The following is a 21,976-nucleotide window of genomic DNA, read 5'->3' as shown; positions in this document are numbered from 1 at the left end:
TCAGATTTTTTTAGGACCATTTGTTGAAAAGACTATTCTTCCCTCATTGAATTACTTTAGGACCTTTATTGTAAATCAGTTAACCACATATCTTTTTATCTATTTCTGAACATTGTTTTGCTTTATTGGTCTATATATGTGTGTTCTTAAACCAATTTCACATTATTTTGAATTCTTCAGTTTTATAAAGACATAAAGTCAGGTCCTCCAACTTTGTTCTTTCTTCCAAGATTGTTTTGACCAGTCTGTGTCCTTTGCATTTCCATTAAAATCAACTTGACAATTTCTACAAGAAACAAAAACACCCTATTGAAATTGTGTACATCATTTGTTATCTGTCTCATTGTTTTGATGCAGTTATAATTGGGATTTTTAAAAATCTCAGTCTGATTTTTCATTTTATTGTATAGAAATATTGTGATTTTTGTACGTTGATATTGTGTCCTGCAGCCTTGCTAAACTCACTTATCACTTCTAGTAATTTTAAGAAATTCTTTAGGATTCTCTATATAGATAATCTTGTCTTTTGTAAATAAAGATAGCTTTATGCATTGCCTTCCAAAACTTCATTTCTTTTCCTTGTTTTGTACTGGAGGCTAAACATCCAGTACTATATTGCATAGAAGTGGTTAAGAGTTGACATCTGTGCCTTGTTACCAGGCTTAAAAGGAAAAACATTTGGTCTTCCACCATTAAGTTTCATGTAAACTTTTTTAGACGTTCTTCATCAAGTTGAGAAAATGCCTGTCTGTTCCTAGTTGGCTTAGACTCTTTATCTTGAATGACTGTAAATTTGTTAAATACTTTTCTGCATCTGTGTATTTTTATCTTTTTAGTCTGTTAATATGATTGAAGTATGTTGTCATACCTTTGAATGTTAAACCAACCTTGCATTCTTACAACAAACCCTCCTGGTTATCATATATTATCCTTTTTATATTTTCCTTAATTCAGTATACCTATATTTTCTTAATATTTTTCTTTCTAAGATAATGAATGTATTGGTCTCTAATTTTTTTTCTTCTATTATATCTGTGTGGTTTTGGTATCAGGGAAATGTTGGCTTCACAAAATGAGTTTGAAAGTATGTCGTCCCTGTTTTCTGAATAAACTTGTGCAAATTATTTCTTCCTGACCTATATGATAGAATTCACCAATGAAGCCATCTGTGCCTGGAATTTTTTTTATGAGATTTTTAACTCAATTTCTATTTCTTTAGTGGGCATAGAGCTATTAAGATTATTTCTTTGTGGGGACTCCTGGGTGGCTCAGTTGGTTAAGCAGCTGCCTTCGGCTCAGGTCATGATCCCAGCGTCCTGGGATCGAGTCCTGCATCGGGCTCCTTGCTCAACAGGGAGCCTGCTTCTCCCTCTGCCTGCCATTCTGTCTGCCTGTGCTCGCTCTCTCTCCCTCTCTCTCTGACAAATAAATAAAATCTTTAAAAAAAAATGTAAAAAAAAATTTATTTCTTTGTGAGTACACTTTGGTAATTTGTGTCTTTAAAGGAAAATTTTCATTTATCTAAGTGGGCAGATTCATTGGTGAAAGTTGTGCTTTGTGTTCATTACCCTTTAAAGTGACTTTTTCTATTATTGTCTATTTTCTATCTTTTAATTATCTTTTTTCTACCTTCTTTGAGTTTAACTTTATTTTCAGTTTCTTAAGGTGGAAGCTTGGGTCATTGATTTGAGTCTTGTCTTTTTTATGTATGTCTAGCATTGTAAGTTTCCCTCTAGTCATTACTTTAACTGCGTGCCACAAAAACTTTGATATGTTGGATTTTCATTTACATTTTGTTTGACTCATCTCCTAATTTCACTTGTGATTTCATCTGTGATCCATGGATTGTTTAATTTGGAAGGATTTGAAAAATTTTCAGATGCTTTTCTGTTATATTGATTTCTAATTTTAATTTTTGCCCAAGAATATACTTTAATTTCAATCTGTATAATTCAAGAGTTTTTTTTTAATTGTGTAGGATTCTGTCTTACACATTCTGAATGTTACATATGCAATTTTTAAAAAATTTATATTCTGTTCTTGTTGAGTGAAATTTTCTATGAAGATCAGATCGAGTTGGTTGATAGTGTTTTCTTTATCTTTATAGATTTCTTTTCTTATTCTACCCTTTATTGAGAAAGGAGTATTGAAATCTCTGAGTATAATTTTAGATTTGTCTATTAGTCCTTTTAGTTTTAATTAATAGACCTTAAAAACATGAAGCAAAAATTATTTGCAGGCACATTTAGGATTTTTTACAACATTTGATATATTATTGATTTCTTTTTCGGTGTAAGTTTTTTCCCTTCTCTCTGGAATGTACCTTGTTCTGAAGTCATCTTTGTGTAGTGTTGATCTAACCAATCTTACTTTTTTTCACCAAAAATTAGTATTTGCATTGTGGTATATTTTTACATGTTTTTGCTTATAATCTCTCTGTCTTATGTGAAGTGGGGTTTTTTTGTTGATTACATATCCTTGGGTCAATTCAGTCTGACAACTTCTGCTTTTTAAGTGCATAGACCTTTTACATTTAATACAATGTTTAATATAGATGCATTTAAATATATTGATTTCTGTTTGTCTCTTCTGGTCTTGGGTCATTTTCTCTTCTTGAATTGAGTATATTCTGTAAGTACATTTTATCTCCATTGTTGATTTATTATACTCTTTAAAAATTTTTTTTCCGCAGTTTCGCTAGTGCCAGGATCAGTAGGCTATATCTGTGGGCCAAATCTGACCCACTACCTCTTTTTGTGAATAGAGTTTTATTGGGACATAAGCATGCTCATTCATGAATATCTTGCCTGTGGCTGCTTTTATGCTACAACAGCAGAGTTAAGTAGCTATGACAGAGACTATATGGTACACCAATCCTAAAATACTAGTAGCTGGTCTTTTATGGAAAATTTTTGCCACTCTTGCTCTAGTTTGTATAATATGCATCTTTATTTCATCAGAAATGTCTTCAAACAATATCATACTATTCTAAGAATGATGTAGTCTACACCTTAGAATAGTATATTTCTGTTTTCTTTCGGTTGTCACTTGTACTGTTGTCATACATTTTATTCCTGTAAACAGTTTATTCTCATTATTTGTGATAGTTATATTCTGTAAAGTGACCTCAAACCTTGAATTACTGAATATTGAACAGTTGCTCCTAGGGCAAATATAGGGTTAGGTTCCTATAAGCATCTGGTCACAAAATTTTTGTCAAGCAGTAAATGCATATGTGTGTTTTTTATATGTGTTTTATATGTGTTTCTGTTTTATATGTGTTTCTGTTTAAAGGTGCCTAATTTAATATGTGTGTAGTTGGTTCATTAACACTGATCTCATGGCCAACAGCACTGTAACTGAATGAAGCTTCTCTAACACACATATTCTCTCCATAAGGCATATTATAGGCTGCTTGCTCTTAGGAACACTTGACAGCACTTCAGCATGATGCTTGGGGGGCTGGCATTCTAAATAGAAAAATCACTATAAGAAAAAATAACCCAAGTTCAGAACACATGACAGTAAGTAGACCATGAAAAAGACATGTGTTTTTATACTGTGAAAATTGAAACAAGAAGTCAGAGCATCGCCTTGTTTGACTTCAACTGGGAATATGCAGAAGAGTGACTTAATTTTTTTTTCTTCTGTGCCTGTCTGTGAATGACTGCAAAGGCACGGAAAGTATTGATTTTTGGTTCCAAATAAATTTTAGCAAGTAGGCATGTTCACAGATCTGGAATCTGAATGATGAGGATCAGCTGTTGCTATAGATCCCACAACACATTGTTATTCTTCTTGCTTTTTAGCAATAAATTATGTTTTAAAGAAAGTAAAAGTAAGAAAAATTACCTTTTATATTTACTCCCATATTTAACATTTTCATTATTTTTCATTACGTTGTGTTAGATCCAAATTGTATGCAATATGTTCTTTTCTCTGGCTTCATTTACAATTTTTGTCTTCCTGGTTTTCAGCAGTTTGAATATGATTGCTTTATTGTGGTTTTCTTTCTGTTTTTGTTGCTGGGGTTTGTTGAACTTGGTCTTGAGGTTATAGTTTCCTCAACTTGGGAGACTTTTTGTATTCATTAAAGCTTCCTTTGGTCTTTTCCTGTGTGCCATTTTTACTACCCTTACAAAATTTTTCTGAACATGTTCTTTTGCTTTCCTCTTCATCTTTCTATCTACTATTTAGGCTTTCACTTGAAATATATATTTATTTTATTTATTTGACACAGAGAGAGAGAGACAGGTAGAGAGGCAATACAAGCGGGGCCGGGGGAGAGGGAGAAGGCTTCCTGCTGAGCAGGGAGCCCCATGTGGGGCTTGATCCCAGGACCCTGGGATCACGACCTGAGCCGAAGGCTTAACTAAGACTAAGCCACCTAGGCGCCCTCAGTTGAAATATATAGTGTAATGGAAAGCCGTATTTGAATCATCCCTGGGTTATGCCATGACCACATCTGAGTGAATGTGTGATTCACCTGAGTGAATTATTTTTCAGTCCCAGCCTACTGTTAGAAATAGCTTGAAGGAGTGTGAATCTAGCTCCTTGTTAAAGTTTTCCATGTTTCAGTAATTTTTGATAAGGTCGTAAATTGGTGACAATCCAATGAACAATCTCTAATCTATATATTTTGACAAATGCACTTCAGTGTTTATGTCTATTGGTTTTCCTTATAAAATCTTATCCAATAATTTTTAAACATCCCACAAAACTTTTTGATTACTCTGTCAGTGAACATTTCCTAAAGACCAGCTTTTTTTTTTTTTTAATTAGGAGCAAAATCTTCAAATTTTGTTTCATAGTAGTTATGCAAAAGTAGCTAAATTTTCAGAAATCTTTATCACAGTTCAGATGTTATGAAGGATCAAGATTTTTACCTGTTTACAAACTCCATGTATGTGGTTTCAAGGTTACATACAGTTTATTTTGTAACAGTGGTTTTCAACACTGGCTGCACCTTAGAACAACCAGGAAGCTTAACAGACCCTCCCCCAGACTATTTAAGTAAGGCTTTCTGGGAGCAGAGAGTCTGTTTAAGAGTTCTTCCTATGGCTCTAAGGAAAGCCAGAATCGAGAACCTAAGTATAACAGAAATCAGTAAGTTTAAAAGAGCAGATAAGTAATAAACTGAAGATATTTGTTCCAAATATTTGAATTGTGTGTTTTGTTGTATGAGCTTGCCATCATATAAGATATAATTATATGTATATTTAAAATCTTGTATACAAATTAAAAAATTCAGTGAAGTCTATCTGATTATAGGTTAATATGATAGTTGGAAATTTTAGATAGAAAAATAAGTGCTAGTGATGTCATTTATTTTACTTGGCAATTTGCAGAGAGCTAGATAGTATGGTACAATGACCCCTTAGCGGGTACCATTATCTGTTTTGGCTTCATGCAATTGAACAAATATTTGTGGTGCACTTATTTGTTTAGTCACCATGCTAGATACTGTAGAGTTACCAAGATGAAAGATAAATTTTCTGCCCCAGTGATTTGTGCTCTGGAAAAAAAAGAAGATGAGTGAATGAAAATTATCATAATATAAGGTAGATCATGGTAAGACTTGAAAAGAAGGTACAAAATGATAAATGACTCAAAGGAATAACTACCATCTCATTCAGGAGGTATGGAAGCTTGCTTCAAACCCTACTTTTTGCTTTTATTGTCACCAACTATGGTCCGTCACCTGGGGAAATAAACCTTAATGGTTAGTAAAGTATCCTGCTACTACTTTGATAGCTTGCAGCATGGATAAAGCAAGATGCCTTTAACATCCTCAATAATCAGAAACCTGTGTATTTATGCACATATTAACTCCCCCCCTCCCACAGGTAAATGAATAAAGCTGTATGATTCTGCTCCCTAGTAGTGTTCTAAACTTATGTGAGCTAGAAATTCTTGGTGATTTCTGTTCTGTTCGTGGTAATTCCATTTACCATCCCCACCGTTGTTTTTCTTCCAGTACGTTAAACCATAAGTTGCCTTTTATGGAGAGTATGGAAATAGTAAAATACAACATATGTATATATCCATTTAATTGCCATGTGCTGTGCTCTTCATTCCTGGACAACTTATATTTAAACTTTCATTATATTGATTGTAATTGTTCTTTTACTTAAGTATAGCCACCATAAAACTGTAAGCTCTGTGAGGTCAGACATGTCCACAGTAGGTGCTCAACAAGTATTTTTTGGTTGAATAAATTTTAAAATTCATATGAAACAGTGTAGTATGGTTATTAAAAAGCATTTGTGGGGGGAGGCGCCTGGTTGGCTCAGTCGTTAAGCATCTGCCTTTGGCTCAGGTCATGATCCCAGAGTCCTGGGATCGAGCCCCACATGGGGCTCCCTGCTCTGCGAGCCTGCTTCTCCCTCTCCCTGCTGCTCCTCCTGCTGTGCTCTCTCTCTCTCTGTCAAATAAATAAAGTCTTTTTAAAAAAATAAAAAATAAATAAAAAAAACATTTGGGGTCAAATTTGGGTTTATCTCTGCCACCTGCTAGTTGTATAACCTTGGTTTCTTATCTAAAATATGAGGTCTAGGGCGCCTGGGTGGCTCAGTGGGTTAAGCCGCTGCCTTCGGCTGGGATCATGATCTCAGGGCCCTGGGATCGAGTCCCGCATCAGGCTCTCTGCTCAGCAGGGAGCCTGCTCCCTCCTCTCTCTCTGCCTGCCTCCCTGTCTACTTGTGATCTCTCTGTCAAATAAATAAATAAAATCTTAAAAAAAAAAAAAAAAGAGTTAAAATATGAGGTCTAAAATAGTGCTCATTTCGTGGTTGTATGTGTATATGTATATTAAATGATATGTTTTGCTTAGCCTAACACCTGACATATAGCAATGTCCCAATATTAGTTTATTAATAATATTATTATTAATCTGACCTTAGTGGTTTCTAAACTTAAAAAGCAAAACTTAAGTCGCACATACTTTGGGAACCCTTTTCTTTTGGGAGTTTATTGGAAATTAGTGGTGATCCAGAAGTGAGTGAAAGCTACTACCAGTTAAGTTTGTGTTTCGCTTTTGTACTTTACAGAATATACACAAATGTTATAATCCATTTTCTGCTGTGTAGAAGACAACCCAGTTGTTCCTTAATCTGTATAGGTAAATTATTTACAGTTTTCTACTAGCTCTACAAATGTTCTCTTTATTGGTGCAGAAAATTGGAGGTTAATGGTATATCAATTCTGTGGTTTATTTGATTGTCTGTTCTTGGGCCATATGTGTCTATTTCATGTGCATTCTTTAACTCCTGAAAACCTGTGATTTTTGTCTTAGAATATTATAGTATATTATATTCCTCAGGGGATGAAGTGGTTATATGATTCTTTAGATTAATGGTGATTACAGATGTGGCTTCAGAATCATAATTTTGAGTTCAACTGATTTAACTAGTTACTATTATTGAGCAGTGAGTAAACATGCTTTTCTCTATTCCTACACGGTAGATGCATTCCCAAGGACTAAACTGCCAGAAGGAGCTTATAGAGCAACTACAGAGGCCTAGGGATAGTTAAATAAAACCATGTAAGATCTTTTGATACCAAAAGGAGGACATAAAAACTAACCAAGAATACATTAATATTTCCATTAGGAAAAAATGATTAAGGTATTTTTGATACCTGTCTTAATAAATGGATGAATCCAGATATAAATAAAACTTAAAATTTTTATGAAGTATTTAAGATTTTATGAAATAAAATCCATTATCATATTCCTGAAAAAAGAAGACTGACAGTGTATAATTTTAACTTCCCAAATTATGTTTTCTATTCAAGATTTTATTGGAATTCTTTTTACCTGATTTTTCTAAAGTTTAAAAAAGTAGCCAAAAGTATTAAGTTAAAAGTCTGAAAAATAAGGGAAAGGGGCGAGAAAAAAAAGTTACAATAATGGAAACTATATACCACTTGAACAGTAGTAGACAGATCCATAGTACATTTTAGGTATATGGCTAAGGAGGCATGAGAAATAAAAGGGAATCATTTTTCAGAAATGGAGTTTAGAAAGCAAGATAGGCAATGAGAGGAGCATTAACATAGACCTCCACTTAATACCTGACACCAGGATAAATTTCAGAGCAATTAAAGTAAAAGTTTTAAATATGAGAATTTTGAGAAAAAAAGGAATTGAATATTTATCAAACTTAGAATGGGATATCTCACTTTCATATCAAGTAAAGGAGGCATAGGGGAAAAAAAGTTTACAGATTTGAGTATTGAAAATTAAAATATTTACATATATAAAAATAAAAACAAAGATAAGATTGGGGAAATACTACACAAGTTTTAAATATCATTAATGTCTTTATTCTGTAAAGAGCTCATGTATTGGTAAGAAAAACATTGATTTTAAATATTTAGTCAAATGATATAAAAATACATTTCACAAAAATGTTAAATTAGTAAACAGGCATGTGGGGAAATGTTCAAAATAGTAGTAATAAATACAGATTAGGTATGGTGTTCCATTGGGGGAAAATGAAATAGGTATTTCCAGTATAAATGAGGATATGATAAAGCTTCATAGAAATAGAGAAAAATCAATGATTTCAGGCCTATAGTAAGTTAAAAATGGGATTGAGTTCTAATACAGATAATACAAAATATATACATTGTGATTTTTGTTTGTTTGTTTCCAGGAAAATATCTAACATCATTTATAGTTGAGCTTTGCTTAAAACTTGGATATAACCAAAAGTCATTCACTCTTTGAATTCAGTCCAATTTCATGACACATCATGGATTGGGTGGTGTTTCTTTTGTTGTTGTTGTCTTTAACAATAAGCCAAAAATTTAGCTTCCTTTTCTTGAAGATTTGAAGTGTTTCCTGCATTTATGTTACATTGAAATTGGTTCTCTCTTATTCATCTTTCCCCCCAATACCTTAGTCTCAGTAGGCATTGGTTAAGGACACGTTCTATCTGCTTTTACTGCTGAAAACAGTACTGCAAATAACCTATGGTGATAAATAACCTCTATTGATTAAGTGATTTATAGAAAGAAAGAAGCAGATAAGCACCAGTGTTCTTTCCCATTCTGTTTCATGTGTTGGTACCTTAGTTGTACCCAACCTGCTCCAACTACTTTATATTTTTCAGATACTTATTTTAAAAAACTCTTTGTTCCTGGGATTGTGCAAAAGGCGAGCTTCTTGAAATACTTGAAATTCTTAGTTAATTCACTCTGAGAACACCAGTAAACTTTTTCCTTATTGCTTATAAGAATGTAGATTAGCGCTACTTAATTGGTAGATATTATAGCTCCAATATCTCATTTTAATGTTTGAGATTAAATTAAACCAGTGGTTTCAACCAGAGTGATTTTGATCCCGGGCAACATTTAGCAGTGTCTGGAGATTTTTTGTTTGGTTGTTTTTACCGGGAGAGAGGGAGTGCTATTGGCTTCTAGTGTGTAGAGGGCAGGGATGCTACTGCAGTGCTCCCCACAACAAAGAATTATCTGGCTTAGAATTCCATTTGTGAATCTTCTACATGTGAATCGAGAGCTTTCAAATAGGATTTGTTGCCAGTTTGGCTTGGACGTGTTTGTTTTAAGTATGCAGTACAGTTTCTTTTGTGAATATGGACATAGTTAAACAATGTAAATTTTAATTTTTATCGAAGTATAGTTGACATACAATGTATATTAGTTTCAGGAATGAATGTAAATTTTTAGATGTATCCATAGATTCCTTTATCTACGTATTAGTTTATAAAGAACCAGACTTAGCAACAAGCAGTATCTCTTCTTTCTAGGAGTTATATTGCTGAAGAGAATGCTGAAACTAATGAAACTCAAAAAACTAGTGGGACTGGCTGTGAGAACTGAGAAGGCAGACAGATCTGAGCAGAGGTAGAATTGAGCTTGAACCAAACGGAAACTAGATCTCTGCTGGGAGGAACTACCAAAGAGTCACATTACAGTGAGCAAATCAAAACCCGGGGAACCAAAAGCTTTGCCCAGTCTTAGAGGGATTGTGCAGGGATTCCCAATGTCAAAATTATATTAGGGTTTAAACCTGTACTATTATTTTTTGTTATTGGTGTATGTTTTAAAATGAGAGAGAATAACCCAAGAAAGAGATAGCAGTGTTTTAAAGCCAAAGAGGCAGACTTGGGGTGGAGCTTTGATTCTTAAAAACTTTGTTTAGAGATTATAAACCCTTTTCAGGTCACTTACTTAAGATCTTCATCTGCAAAGCTGGAATCATGATTCCTACCTTCATTAAAAAATTGTGATAAAATGTAAAGCTCTGAATGCAGTGTCTGCCACATAATTAGTGTCAAAATAGTAATACTCATAATTTTAAAATCTCTCATATCTAGAAAGATCATCGATCCTTATAGTATTCTTAAAATTTTAGTAAATACCAAAACAGGTATAGGATTCTTTCACACTGACATTGCTTTACTCATGCCTTTTGATTTTAGTATTTAGCATATGATAAACTATAAAAAATTGAGATCAAGTGTTAATTAGAGGACTGGGATTACTTGTTTTAGGAGTTTTGAGAAAGTTAGATGAGATAGCCATGTCAAGTGCTTTACGTGGCACCTGGTGCATAGTAACTACTCTCAGTGAATGTTAGTTCCTCACATTCTTGATTTCAAATTGCCAGTGCTACTGCTGTACTGTGTTAATTTGTTGAATGAACATAGTAGATGTAATTGGAGTAATAAGAAAGAAAATAGGTCAACAGCAATTCATTTTAAGCTGTACTGGTATTTACTGAAATTGAAATGAATCTAACTAAAGCAAACTCTGGTTATAAAACATTTGTTTTTAGTTTGACCATTTACATGACACTAGACCTGAAGAGTCTTTGCCTGTATATCCTAGTTTAGGAGTGATTTTTATCTACTTGTCAAGTGAATACATTGTTTCTGCAGACATGGATTGGGTATAATTTTCAGGTCCTGCCAAAGTAGAGCGAAAACCCCAGCTGTGTCTTTTGTTTTCTGGAAACCAGTTGTCATTCTGTGTTTGTTTTTTTTTCTTTTTCCTCCCCTATTCTTTCTCCTACAGCTGTGTTACAGTGGCTAGGTGACATCCTGCTCTTTACCCTACATTTTTTGTCTTGGCAGAATAATGCCAGGCAACCATTACTAATCTGGAAGATCAAACCAGAAGAAAGATTTTTTTCCCCCCAATTCTGCTAGATAATCAGGTAAATATGTTGGTTGGGATAGAAAGTTCCAGAAAGTTTGAATTAAAGATAAACAGAACTAATAGCAAAACAAGTAAAAAGGAAATGAAAAAAGATTGCTCTGGTTTGTGTCAAAGAGAAATGGTGTTAAATGAAGCAGCTCCTTTAGTGTGTCATATGCAGAAAATCCTAGGTTGAAGATTAATGATGAAAGTTAAGAATAAATTCAGAGTCCCCACTGAATAATTTTCTCATTGACATCTAGACTGTAGTGCTGTCTATCTGTATATAGAAGTAGTCACTGAAATTCTTTTCAACTACATACTTCCTGAGAAATGATGTTAAATAGCACATTTTAATTACAAACAGGTGTTAATACCAACAAAAGATATTTCCGTAAGATGGTTCTAGAAAGATAAGATGCTCTGTTTTTTATTATTGAAGCCATCTTTACTGCAAAAGTAAAGACATATGGAATGTGAAGTGGGCAAAGAGAGCAGTATATAAAGGGTGCACATTTGATAACTTAGAATGAAATTCCATTCCTCTCCCATACGGACTGGGAAAAGAATTCATTTTGCATAGTCAAGAAAGGAGTATTTGCACAGTCTGTAGAAAGCAAGTCCAGAAAACCCTGGGGGTAGTTTGGAATGAGGCCAAATTAAAGGCCTATTTTGCTTCTACCCTGCAAGTTCTTTTGCTGTTTCTTTCATTTCCTCTTCTTTTAATCAAGGCTGAGGTGGGCTAGGGAAGGAAATATGGGCATGTGTAATTTTCTGAACTTTGTCAACTTCCTTTCACATTTTCCAGTCTCTCTATATTCTTGACCCCTCTTATTCCCCAAAGCAGGGTTTCTCAACCTCAACACTGTCAATATTTTGGGCTGGATAATTTTTTTTTTTTTAAGATTTTATTTATTTGACAGACAGAGATCACAAGTAGGCAGAGAGACAGGCAGAGAGAGAGAGAGGAGGAAGCAGGCTCCCTGCTGAGCAGAGAGCCCGATGTGAGGCTCGATCCCAGAACCCTGGGATCATGTCCTGAGCCGAAGACAGAGGCTTTAACCCACTGAGCCACCCAGGCGCCCCTGGGCTGGATAATTTTTTGTCCTCTGCAGTGCCTCATGCATTGTGGGATGTTTAGCAGCATCCCTGGCCTCTACCCACTACACACAGTGCCCTACATACCTTCTGGGGGACAAAATACCCTGCCTAAGAACCCTGGTTTAGGAATAAGCTAAATAAATAGCCAGTGACAATTAAAACTGACAGTTACTAACATGTTACCACCTCTGCTGTTCTTCTAATCTTGTTCCCTATCGCAAATTGCTTTCTTCCCCATGAAAATAGAATGCTTAGAAAGCATTATAGCATTTTATTAGCTAAGACTTGCATTCTGGATGGTAAAGAGAAAGGAGTCCAATGGAAATAGTGGATTTATAAATGTAATCAAGAATTGATTTTCATTAGTTTGCTAGAATATTTCTTCTTATACAATTTTGAAAGGGAAAAAAGTCTCTATTATTCTTTTCTGCTGGAGTCTGGTATAGGCAAATAAGCTATTATTTTGGCACAGAGGCCTCTTCCTGTATAAAATATTTTATTGGCATCAGATCATTTTGGGAAATTCAACATATATTCTATTAAGTATACAGGGTTTTTGTTTGTGTTTTTTGATATGTTGTCCTGGACTTACTAAGGATTTCCTACATAATGAAAAACATTTTGAGGAATGTTTGTATTTGGAGTTTTAAAGATCTGCTAATCCGTTAAAAATGGTCAAAGAATACAAATAACTAATGCATACAAAGGAAATACAGTTGTCCCTTAAGCATGTAAAAGATGTTCAACCTCTTATAATTAAAACTGTACCAAAATACCATTTTTTACCTAACATTAACAGATTTGCTAAGGACTAAATTTTGTCTCTCCTCCCCACTCCTCACATTCATAGGTTGAAGCCTTAAGCCTCACTCAGTGTGACTTTGGAGATAGAACTTTTAGGAAGGTTCAATGAATCATAGGGTTCCAGTCTGATAGAATTGGTAGGTTTATATAAGAAGAAGAAGAAAGAGGTGTCTCTCTCTCTTCTTACCTTCTCCCTCTCTCCCTCCCCCTATGTGCATTTTTGGAAGAGAGGTCATCTGAGCAGTAGGGACAAGGTTGCTGACTGCAAGCAAGGAATAAGCTTCTGAAGAACTTAAACATGCTAGTACCCTGATCTCAGGAGTCTAGCCTCCAAAATTCTGAGAAAATAAATTTGTGTTGTTTAAGTTGTTTCACCTATGATATTTTGTTAATACAACCTAAGCTGACTAATACAGCATAAAAAATAGGATGCGGAAAAATAAGCACTCAGTATATTACTTATGGAAATGTAAATTGGTATGGTCTCTATAAAGAACATTTTAGCAGTATCTAAAAGTGTCAAGGGGCGCCTACATGGCTCAGTCACTTAGATGTCTGACTCTTGATTTTGGCTCAGGTCATGAGATCAAGCCTTGAATTGGACTCCACACTGGGTGTGGAGCCTGCTTAAGATTCTTTTTCTCCCTCTCCCTCTCTTCTGCGCCCCCTATCACTCCTCCACCCCTATGCACTTACTCTCTCTAAAAAGGAATGAATATACAATTTAAAAAAATTAAATGTCAAATTGCATATTCTTTGACGTAGCAAATCTGTTTCTGGGAAGTAATCCTATTCATATACTCAAAAAGTGAAAAAGTTGTGTGTATAAGATTATACATTGGGTGTTGTTTGAAATAACAAAAGATTTGAAACAGTAGCTAAGATTTATGTAGTGCCCAAAATGGATCAGGAGTTCTAAGCTTTTTGGGTGTACTCATTTATTTAATTCTCATAATTACCTTATGAAGTAGGAGATAGAAAAATTGAGGTTAAGTTAGCCACGGTTATAGTTAATAAGTGAAGTGGATCAGGATTTGAACTCATAGCAGTTTGGCCTTAGTTTTATTCCTCAACTCATATCCCGTCAGTAGGGAACTAGTAAAATAAAACTATACAATTGTGTAAAACAACAACAACAACAAAACATTTTTGATATAAAATATCTTCAGAAGGATACTAAGGAGAGCTGGCAATAGTCGACTCTGGCAGGGTTAGCAGGGCAACTCCAGCATAGATTTTGAACTATACTCTTTTGTACTTTAAAAATGTTGAGCCTTGTGAATAAATTGCTATTCAAAAATAAATGATATTTTTAAAAAGTGTATATTATATCCCAAAGTATTAATAAATATCTGTGAGCATACATGTATATATAAATGATTGGATGAATGCATAAATCAGTGGGTGAGAATAGATAAATCTCACATGCAGAATTCCAAATAAACCAGAGATACTCTGCCTTCAAGGAGAAGGAACATAACTCACCATTCCTTAAGAGTGGGCTGTGTAGCGGTGCCTGGGTGGCTCAATTTGTTAGGCATACAACTCTTGGTTTTGGCTAGGGTCATGATCATGGGGTTGTGGGGTCAGGCTCTGTGCTCAGCATGGAGTCTGCTTGAGAGTTTCTCTCTCCCTCTGCCCTGCCCTCTTCTCCCCAAACCCCGCTCATGTACACACATATGTTCTGTCTCTCTTGAATAAATAAATAAAATCTTAAAAAAAAAGTGGGCTGCACATGGTGACTGACTTGCAATGGGTACAGTATTAGGGGTTCAGAGGAAATAACTTTGCACAAAGTGAAGAAATCTGACAAATACTACCTTAGCCAGATAATCAAGGTCTACATCAATAGCAGTAAATCATGTTGGTAGTAGGTACGCTTGATATGTGATGAGAATGACACTTTACCTCTGTGGTCTTCCCCAAAACCCATAACTCCAATCTAATCATGAGAAAAACATTAGATAAATTTTAATGGTGGGGCATCCTACACAATACCTGATTTTTAGTCGAAGTCCTCAGAACCCAGCAAAGTCTTAAAAAAACACTGTCAAAGCCAAAAGAGGCCAAAGGAGACATGACAGCTAAAGGTAATGTGGTATCCTGTGTGGAATCCTGGGATGGAAAAAGGAAATTGAGTAAAAGCTAAGAAAATCTGAATGAACTATGGATTTTCTAGTTAATGTATCAGTCTTAGTTCATTAATTGTAATGTACCATATTAATGTAAGACGTTCATAAGAGGGGAAACTAGTTGTGGCATATATGGGATTTCTTTGTACTACTGTCTCAATTTTTCTGTAACTCTAAAATTGTTCTTAAGAATAAGGCGTTTTTTTAAGTCTGTTTTTTAAGGAGTGTATGTAATAAGTATATTGAATAATATAAAAGTGAACTTGATATTTAGGTGTCCATGTCTTATTCCACAGAGCTTAACCATAAACCTGGGAAGATCTTTTAAGGTCCACAGGTGATTTTAGTGTATGGTCAGAATTGAGACATGGCTTAACAATTTACTCCTGCTTAAAAATCTTGTTTCTGAATTTTTTTTAAAGATTTTATTTTATTCATTTGAGAGAGAGAGAGCACAAGTGGTGGGGAAGGGGCAGAGGGAAAAGGAGAAGCAGACTTCCCACTGAGCAGGGAGCCTGACACAGGAATCTATCCCTGGACCCTGAGATCATGACCTAAGTTAAAAGCAGATGCTTAACCGACTGAGCCACCCAGGCACCTCTCTGAGTTGTTATAAAAGTTATGAAGTGTCAATAGTGGTAAGTTCAAATCATTATTAGCAGGGTTTTGTTTTTTTGTTTTTTTGTATGGGTTTTTCTCTGAATAATTGTTTAGATCTTTCAAAGTGTGTGCTCATGGTTTATTTCCTTGTTTCCTTGTTTCTTCTTTTTTTTCCCTTGTTTCTTCTTTGTAGATATTTAACATACCCATGTCTCAAGACTTCATAGTGTTTTTTAAAACTTGGCTACAGTTTTTTGCTGATGTTCAGTGGCAACGTTTAATAGTGTCTTGCCTTTTTTTTAGGCGCTATTTTCTGTTACTTCATTTTGTGCTGACTCCTCAGATGATTCCTAAATATCCTACCAAGTCATACTTACAAATCATAATTGTGAATAGGAGATATTTATTTTTTACAAGCTTTTTAGTACATTTTCCCCTCTGGAACTCTATAATTTCTCAACCATATAGATGAATATAGTTTATGTAAACATTTGCTAGACTAGAAAATTACTTCATTTTTTATCATCACTGAAGGCTTTCCAGCCTGGTTCACAAATGCTTATTTTAAGTAAATATTCTTTTTTTTTTTTTTTTTTAAAGATTTTATTTATTTATTTATTACACAGAGAGAGAGAGAGAGCACAAGCAGGCAGAGAGGCAGGCAGAGGCAGAGAGAGAAGCAGGCTCCCCACTGAGCAAGGAGCCCGATGCGGGGCTCGATCCCAGGACCCTGAGATCATGACCTGAGCCGAAGGCAGCGGCTTAACCCACTGAGCCACCCAGGTGCCCCTTAAGTAAATATTCTTAATACACTCCCTGTCATTTTTATTTGTGCTTCAATTTCTTAATAATGCTAGTATGAATTCACTGGGTCGTGTGTTTATCAAGAAGATGATTTTATATGTATTTTTTTTCTAAGCCACACATTTTTTTGATGTTTTCTTCTTTCATTAATGTGTTTATTTAGCTCTTTAGTTATCGGGACTTCTGGCTTGGTCAAAACAATACTAATAATCCATGTAATTTACCAAAGATAGATTTGAGAGAGAAGTGTTCCTTCTTGTCTTGCTTTCCATCTCCTTACTGAATAATCCAGACCCTGCTACCTCTTTCCTGACCAGTAGCTTCAGCCTTCTTTAGGAGCTTGCTCTAGTCTCTTCCTGTTTCAGTCCCTACTACATGTCAGCATTATCTTTTTAAGATACAGATTTGATCGCGTCACTGCCTTGCTCTGGGATTTTTTGTCTCTCCCCTTTTAGATGTAAAATAAAAAGAACCACTCGTATTTACTGATCATGGTACTACTTTATGTCATTAAATACATAAATTTTGACCAGAACCCTATAAAGCCAGTATTGCTGTTACTCCAAATTTACAGATAAGAAACAGCATAGGGAGGTTAAGCAGCTTATCTAAGGTGCTGTAGTTAGTAGGTGGCAATGCCTGCACCCCATTCTGATGACTCCCAAGTTTCTTTCTTAAGTATAGTCTCCATGGGGCTCCTGTGTGCCTTTTTGTCCTCTTTCTACCCCAGCCCTTGCCTCGTTCTTCAGTCATAGGGGTCCACTTAACTTTCTTCCGTTTATGTGTTTTCTCAACTACGACCTTTATACTTTCACTTTCACTTTCTGCCCATGGAAACCTTGCTTCCCTTTTTTATCACAGTTTCAGTGACATTCCACATTCTTGGTTAAAGTTTTTTTCCCTTCTTCTAGAATTTTATTTATTTTTCATTTTTGGTATTTCCTTTACTATGTTATTGATTTCTTTTATTACCATCTTTCTACTAGATTGTAAACTTCTGGGAGGGGAGGTCTGCCTTAACTTTACATACCATGGGAACAATGCTTTGCACTCAGAAGACATAAAAAAAAATGTGGAACTTTTAAAAATGAGTTTTATTCATATAAAAATAATTTTTTTTTAAGATTTTATCTATTTGAGAGAGAGAGTGTGAACAGGAGCGGGGGGAGGGGCAAGGGAGAGGGTTGATCCCAGGACTCTGGGATCATGACCTGAGCTGAAGACAGACACTAAACCAACTGTGCCACCCAGGCATCCCTTGTTAGTCATTTTTATATAAGGATGGAATGTGGAATTTTTTTTTTTTAATGATTTTGTTCATGGAAGAGTGAAAGTGAATAAGCAGGGGGAGTGGCAAGCAGAGGGAGAGAGAAAAGCAGGCACCTGCCAAGCAGTGAGCCCTATACTGGGATACTGGGCTTGATCCCAGGACCCTGGGATCATGACCTGGGCTGAAGGCAGCCGCTTGACAGACTGAGCCACCCAGGCGCCCTGGAAACTTTTCTTTATTAATACTTAAGTTCTTAATACATAAGAACTGTTGCAACTAATTTATGGAGATGTTTTATTCCTATTAAATGTTTTCTAATTTGATAATACTTAATAAAATTTTATAAAATTTTCATTTCAAACTTTAAAATATAATAAAAATATTTTTTTGATTCTGTATTTTTACTCCCTAGCTTTTCAATTGAAAATTGTTACACTGTTAGATATATATTTAAAGCGTATTATAAAGTTTTGTTAGTATTATTGGTAACTCAGTTGAAAGTAGGATATTATAAAAACTCCAAATATTTCTGTACTTTTTCATTATTTACTCAGGTTTAAAAAAAATTCAAATTGACTCAAATTTCTAATTAAGTCATTGTTTCCAATTTTTTAATTTTAGTAATTTTCCAATAAAATTTAGACATTTGTAGACATATACCTATATAAGGATTTTTAATGGGAAAATTAAGTTCAGAAGATAAGAAGGCATTTCCACCTAAAACACATGCTGTAAGATCCTAAACTCATGTTAGAAGTGGGCCACAAATTTAGCTTTGTTTTTCCCAGTGAGTGAAGTAAACAGAAAACATGATTAATTGGATGATCAGATTGTTCATATTATAGAACCAACCAGAGAAATTCCTTTTAAAGAGTCCTCACGGAGAAGGGCTACCATTCTTGAAGTAAATGAACATATCCTCAGCAACATCCCTCCAATAAATGCAATTATGGTTTAGTGTGACATACGTATCAAGCCATTCAGTGCAGGCTAGTGACATACTGTATAGTACATTAAAGGATATTCTCTGAGGAGCCAAATAAGTCAATGAGGGTATCCAAATCTGAGATAAACTGAAGAAAATTGAAATACCTGGAGCAGCATTTCTCAGGGCACTGGTGTTTTAGATGATCTTGATCTTGATTTAGAAATTAAAGTTATTTTGTAAGGCAAATATTTAAAATTTTCTCTTAAATAACTTCATTAACTATAAAAACTGTTAGGGCTCATACCTTCATATTTTAGTGGTATGCCAATACCCACAGTGTCAGCTCTGTAGTCACAAAGTGTAGAAGCCTTGAAATAATATACATAGGGCATGTGAACAGATCTCTAAGTCTCCTGTTCTGGTCAAAGGTTTTTTAAAAAGTTACCAGGGCACCTGGGTGTTGCAGTCAGTTTAGCGTCCAACTCTTGATTTCGGCTCAGGTCATGATCTCAGGGTACTGGGATCAAGCCCTGTGTCGGGCTCCATGCTTAGTGCAGAATCTGCTTGTTAATTTTTCTCCCTCTCCATCTGCCCCTCCCACTAATGGGCTCTCTCCCTTCCTCCCTCTTTCTCTCTCAACTAAATACATATATTTTTTAAAAAATAGTAAAAAGAAAGTTACCATAAAAATCATGTATTTGTAATTATAGTGAGTAAAGAAAGTATTAGATGCTAGAGGCCATAGGTGTATTTGTCAAAAATGTTGGAATTGATACTCTTGTGACGGTAGGTTGTTTTTTTTTTTTTTTTTTTAAGATTTTATTTATTTATTTGACAGACAGAGATCACAAGTAGGCAGAGAGGCAGGCAGAGAGAGAGGAGGAAGCAGGCTTTCTGCAGGTCAGAGAGCCCGATGCGGGGCTCGATCCCAGGACCCTGGGATCATGACCTGAGCCGAAGGCAGAGGCTTTAACCCACTGAGCCACCCAGGTGCCCCTTGTGACGGTAGTTTGGGAATTATTAATCTACTAGGTCCGTTCAGTAGATTTTAAAGTGATGATGAAAGTGTTCTATATCTGCATAGTCCAAAATGATAGACAAGCCAGTAGCTAGGGTGGTGATTAAGTGCATGCAGTGTGGTCAGAGTGACTGAGGAGCTGAACTTTTCATTTTATTTAATTTTAACTAATTTTAATTTAGCCGCATATGGCTAGTAGCTATAGAGGAAGCTCAGTTCTAGAGGACAGGAAAGACTGTATATCTCAGGCAATGTAAGATAGAGTAGCAGTTAAATTCAAGATTATAGTCTCCATCAATAACTGAAAAAGGAAATCCTATATATATTTTTTTAAGATTGTATTTATTTATTTATTTGTCAGAGAGAGAGAGTGAGAGATCACAAGTAGGCAGAGAGGCAGGCAGAGGCAGAGAGAGAAGCAGGCTACCTGCTGAGCAGGGAGCCCGATGTGGGACTTGATCCCAGAACCCTGGGATCATGACCTGAGCCGGAGGCCGCAGCTTAACAGACTGAGCCACCCAGGTGTCCCGGAAATCCTATATTTCTAAGAGACATGTGCTTAAAAAAATAATTGTAGTTAAATTTACTGTTCTGTTTTGTTTTTTTTTTTTTTTTAAGATTTTATTTATTTGACAGAGAGATCACAAGTAGGAAGGCAGAGGGTGGGGGGAAGCAGGCTCCCTGCTGAGCAGAGAGCCCAATGCGGGGCTTAATCCCAGGACCCTGAGACCATGATCTGAGCCCAAGGCAGAGACTTAACCCACTGAGCCACTCAAGAGCCCCTACTGTTCTATTTTTGAACTTGAAAATGAACCAAGGATGCTTGAATCCATGGTTGATCTTTTAGATATTAATAGAATTGTTAGCAGACAGTGTTAGGCTAAAAACCACATGTAAGGTTCTTTCATAAGATTGAGACATTTACTCATAAAAATGGAAACCTGTGGGTATGCTGATATAGGACTCTTCTCCTGTAGTTTCCAGAGTGTGGATTCTTTGGCATGTATGACAAAATTCTTCTCTTTCGCCATGACATGAACTCAGAAAACATTTTGCAGCTGATTACCTCAGCAGATGAAATACATGAAGGAGACCTAGTAGAAGTTGTTCTTTCAGGTAAGTAAATAACTCCTTTTATTTTTTATTTTTTTGAATGAGCCTTATTTTTTCTACTAAATGCTATGTTCAGTTAGTCTTTGTGCTACAGTTGCTTAACTTCTTCTATAATAACGGTGACCATGTGAGTTTTCCCTTCAGGAAGGTTATGTCACAGATGAGAAAGTAGGAAAATAAGCCCTGAATTGTTTATCCGAATGTTCCTAAGCTAAGGGAATTATCATTGGAACTGGAAGAGGAATATACTTTTTGAATCAAAGAAATAAAATAATTATACTGAAATTCAATTTCATTTTCCCCATTTCTGTGAAGAGCATAGAAGAAGAGAATTGGGGTTCAGAAATGAAAGGAGAAAAAGAATAAATAATGAAGATGTGGAAATGGAAACTGTGATACTGATTGTTCCCATGATTTCAGTATTGCTCCTTCCCTGTGTGTTCTCAGTGGGCATTTTCTTACCTCCCTCCCTTTCCCCCTCATCCACTCTTGTCGTTCCTTAGCTCCTTCTATTTCTGACCTCATCCAACAGCAGATGGGCAGGATTGTTGGCGGGGAATGTAAGAGAACAACGAATGCACCTAGTAGTCCTGCAGAACTTCTTGTTTGACAGGAAAGGAGGGAGGGAGAGAAGGAGAGAGAGAAGAGTGAGAGAAAGGGAAGAAAAAAAGGAAAGCCAGCCAAGAGTCCAGACTCCTGCCTCCATTTTTTCCACTTCTCAGACTCATCTCTGCAGCCTGTTCTTGAGATCCTCCCTACCAACACCTTTCCTTATTGGTCCTTGATCCTTTCCATTCATCTGGCCCCTCCATTAATCATGCATCTGCAACACCACCCCATCATGTGTAAATTTCCCAATCCCTGTCTTTCTCTCCACTCCAGGAGGGCTTTACTCCTTGTCCTCCCTGGAGGTCATCCTCCTATCTGTTCCTTCTTTGCTCTGGACCCTTCATCAGGCCCATCAGAACACAGGGATATCCACTAATGACTTACAGGTGGAGGTGAGAGAATGGCTACCGGTGTTTGTGTCTACTTGTTCA

The 21,976-nt window shown here is 35.6% G+C and overlaps 1 protein-coding gene across 1 annotated transcript in view; it reads left to right on the top strand.

Moving 5' to 3' along the window:
* The window catches only part of PRKD3 (protein kinase D3), an 80,804-nt gene that overhangs the window by 18,433 nt on the left and 40,395 nt on the right, over positions 1–21,976 (top strand). The window contains exon 3 of the mRNA XM_032881908.1: positions 20,801–20,939. Within this exon, the coding sequence (XP_032737799.1) occupies positions 20,801–20,939 (139 nt within the window). The remainder of the gene's footprint in view (positions 1–20,800; positions 20,940–21,976) is intronic.

The sequence above is a fragment of the Lontra canadensis genome, unplaced genomic scaffold, assembly GCF_010015895.1.
Source record: "Lontra canadensis isolate GAN:19392208 unplaced genomic scaffold, GSC_riverotter_1.0 scaffold78, whole genome shotgun sequence".
NCBI classification, from domain to species: Eukaryota; Metazoa; Chordata; class Mammalia; order Carnivora; family Mustelidae; genus Lontra; species Lontra canadensis.
Note: the sequence above shows the minus strand (reverse complement) of the source record. Positions and strands in the feature narration are given on the sequence as shown.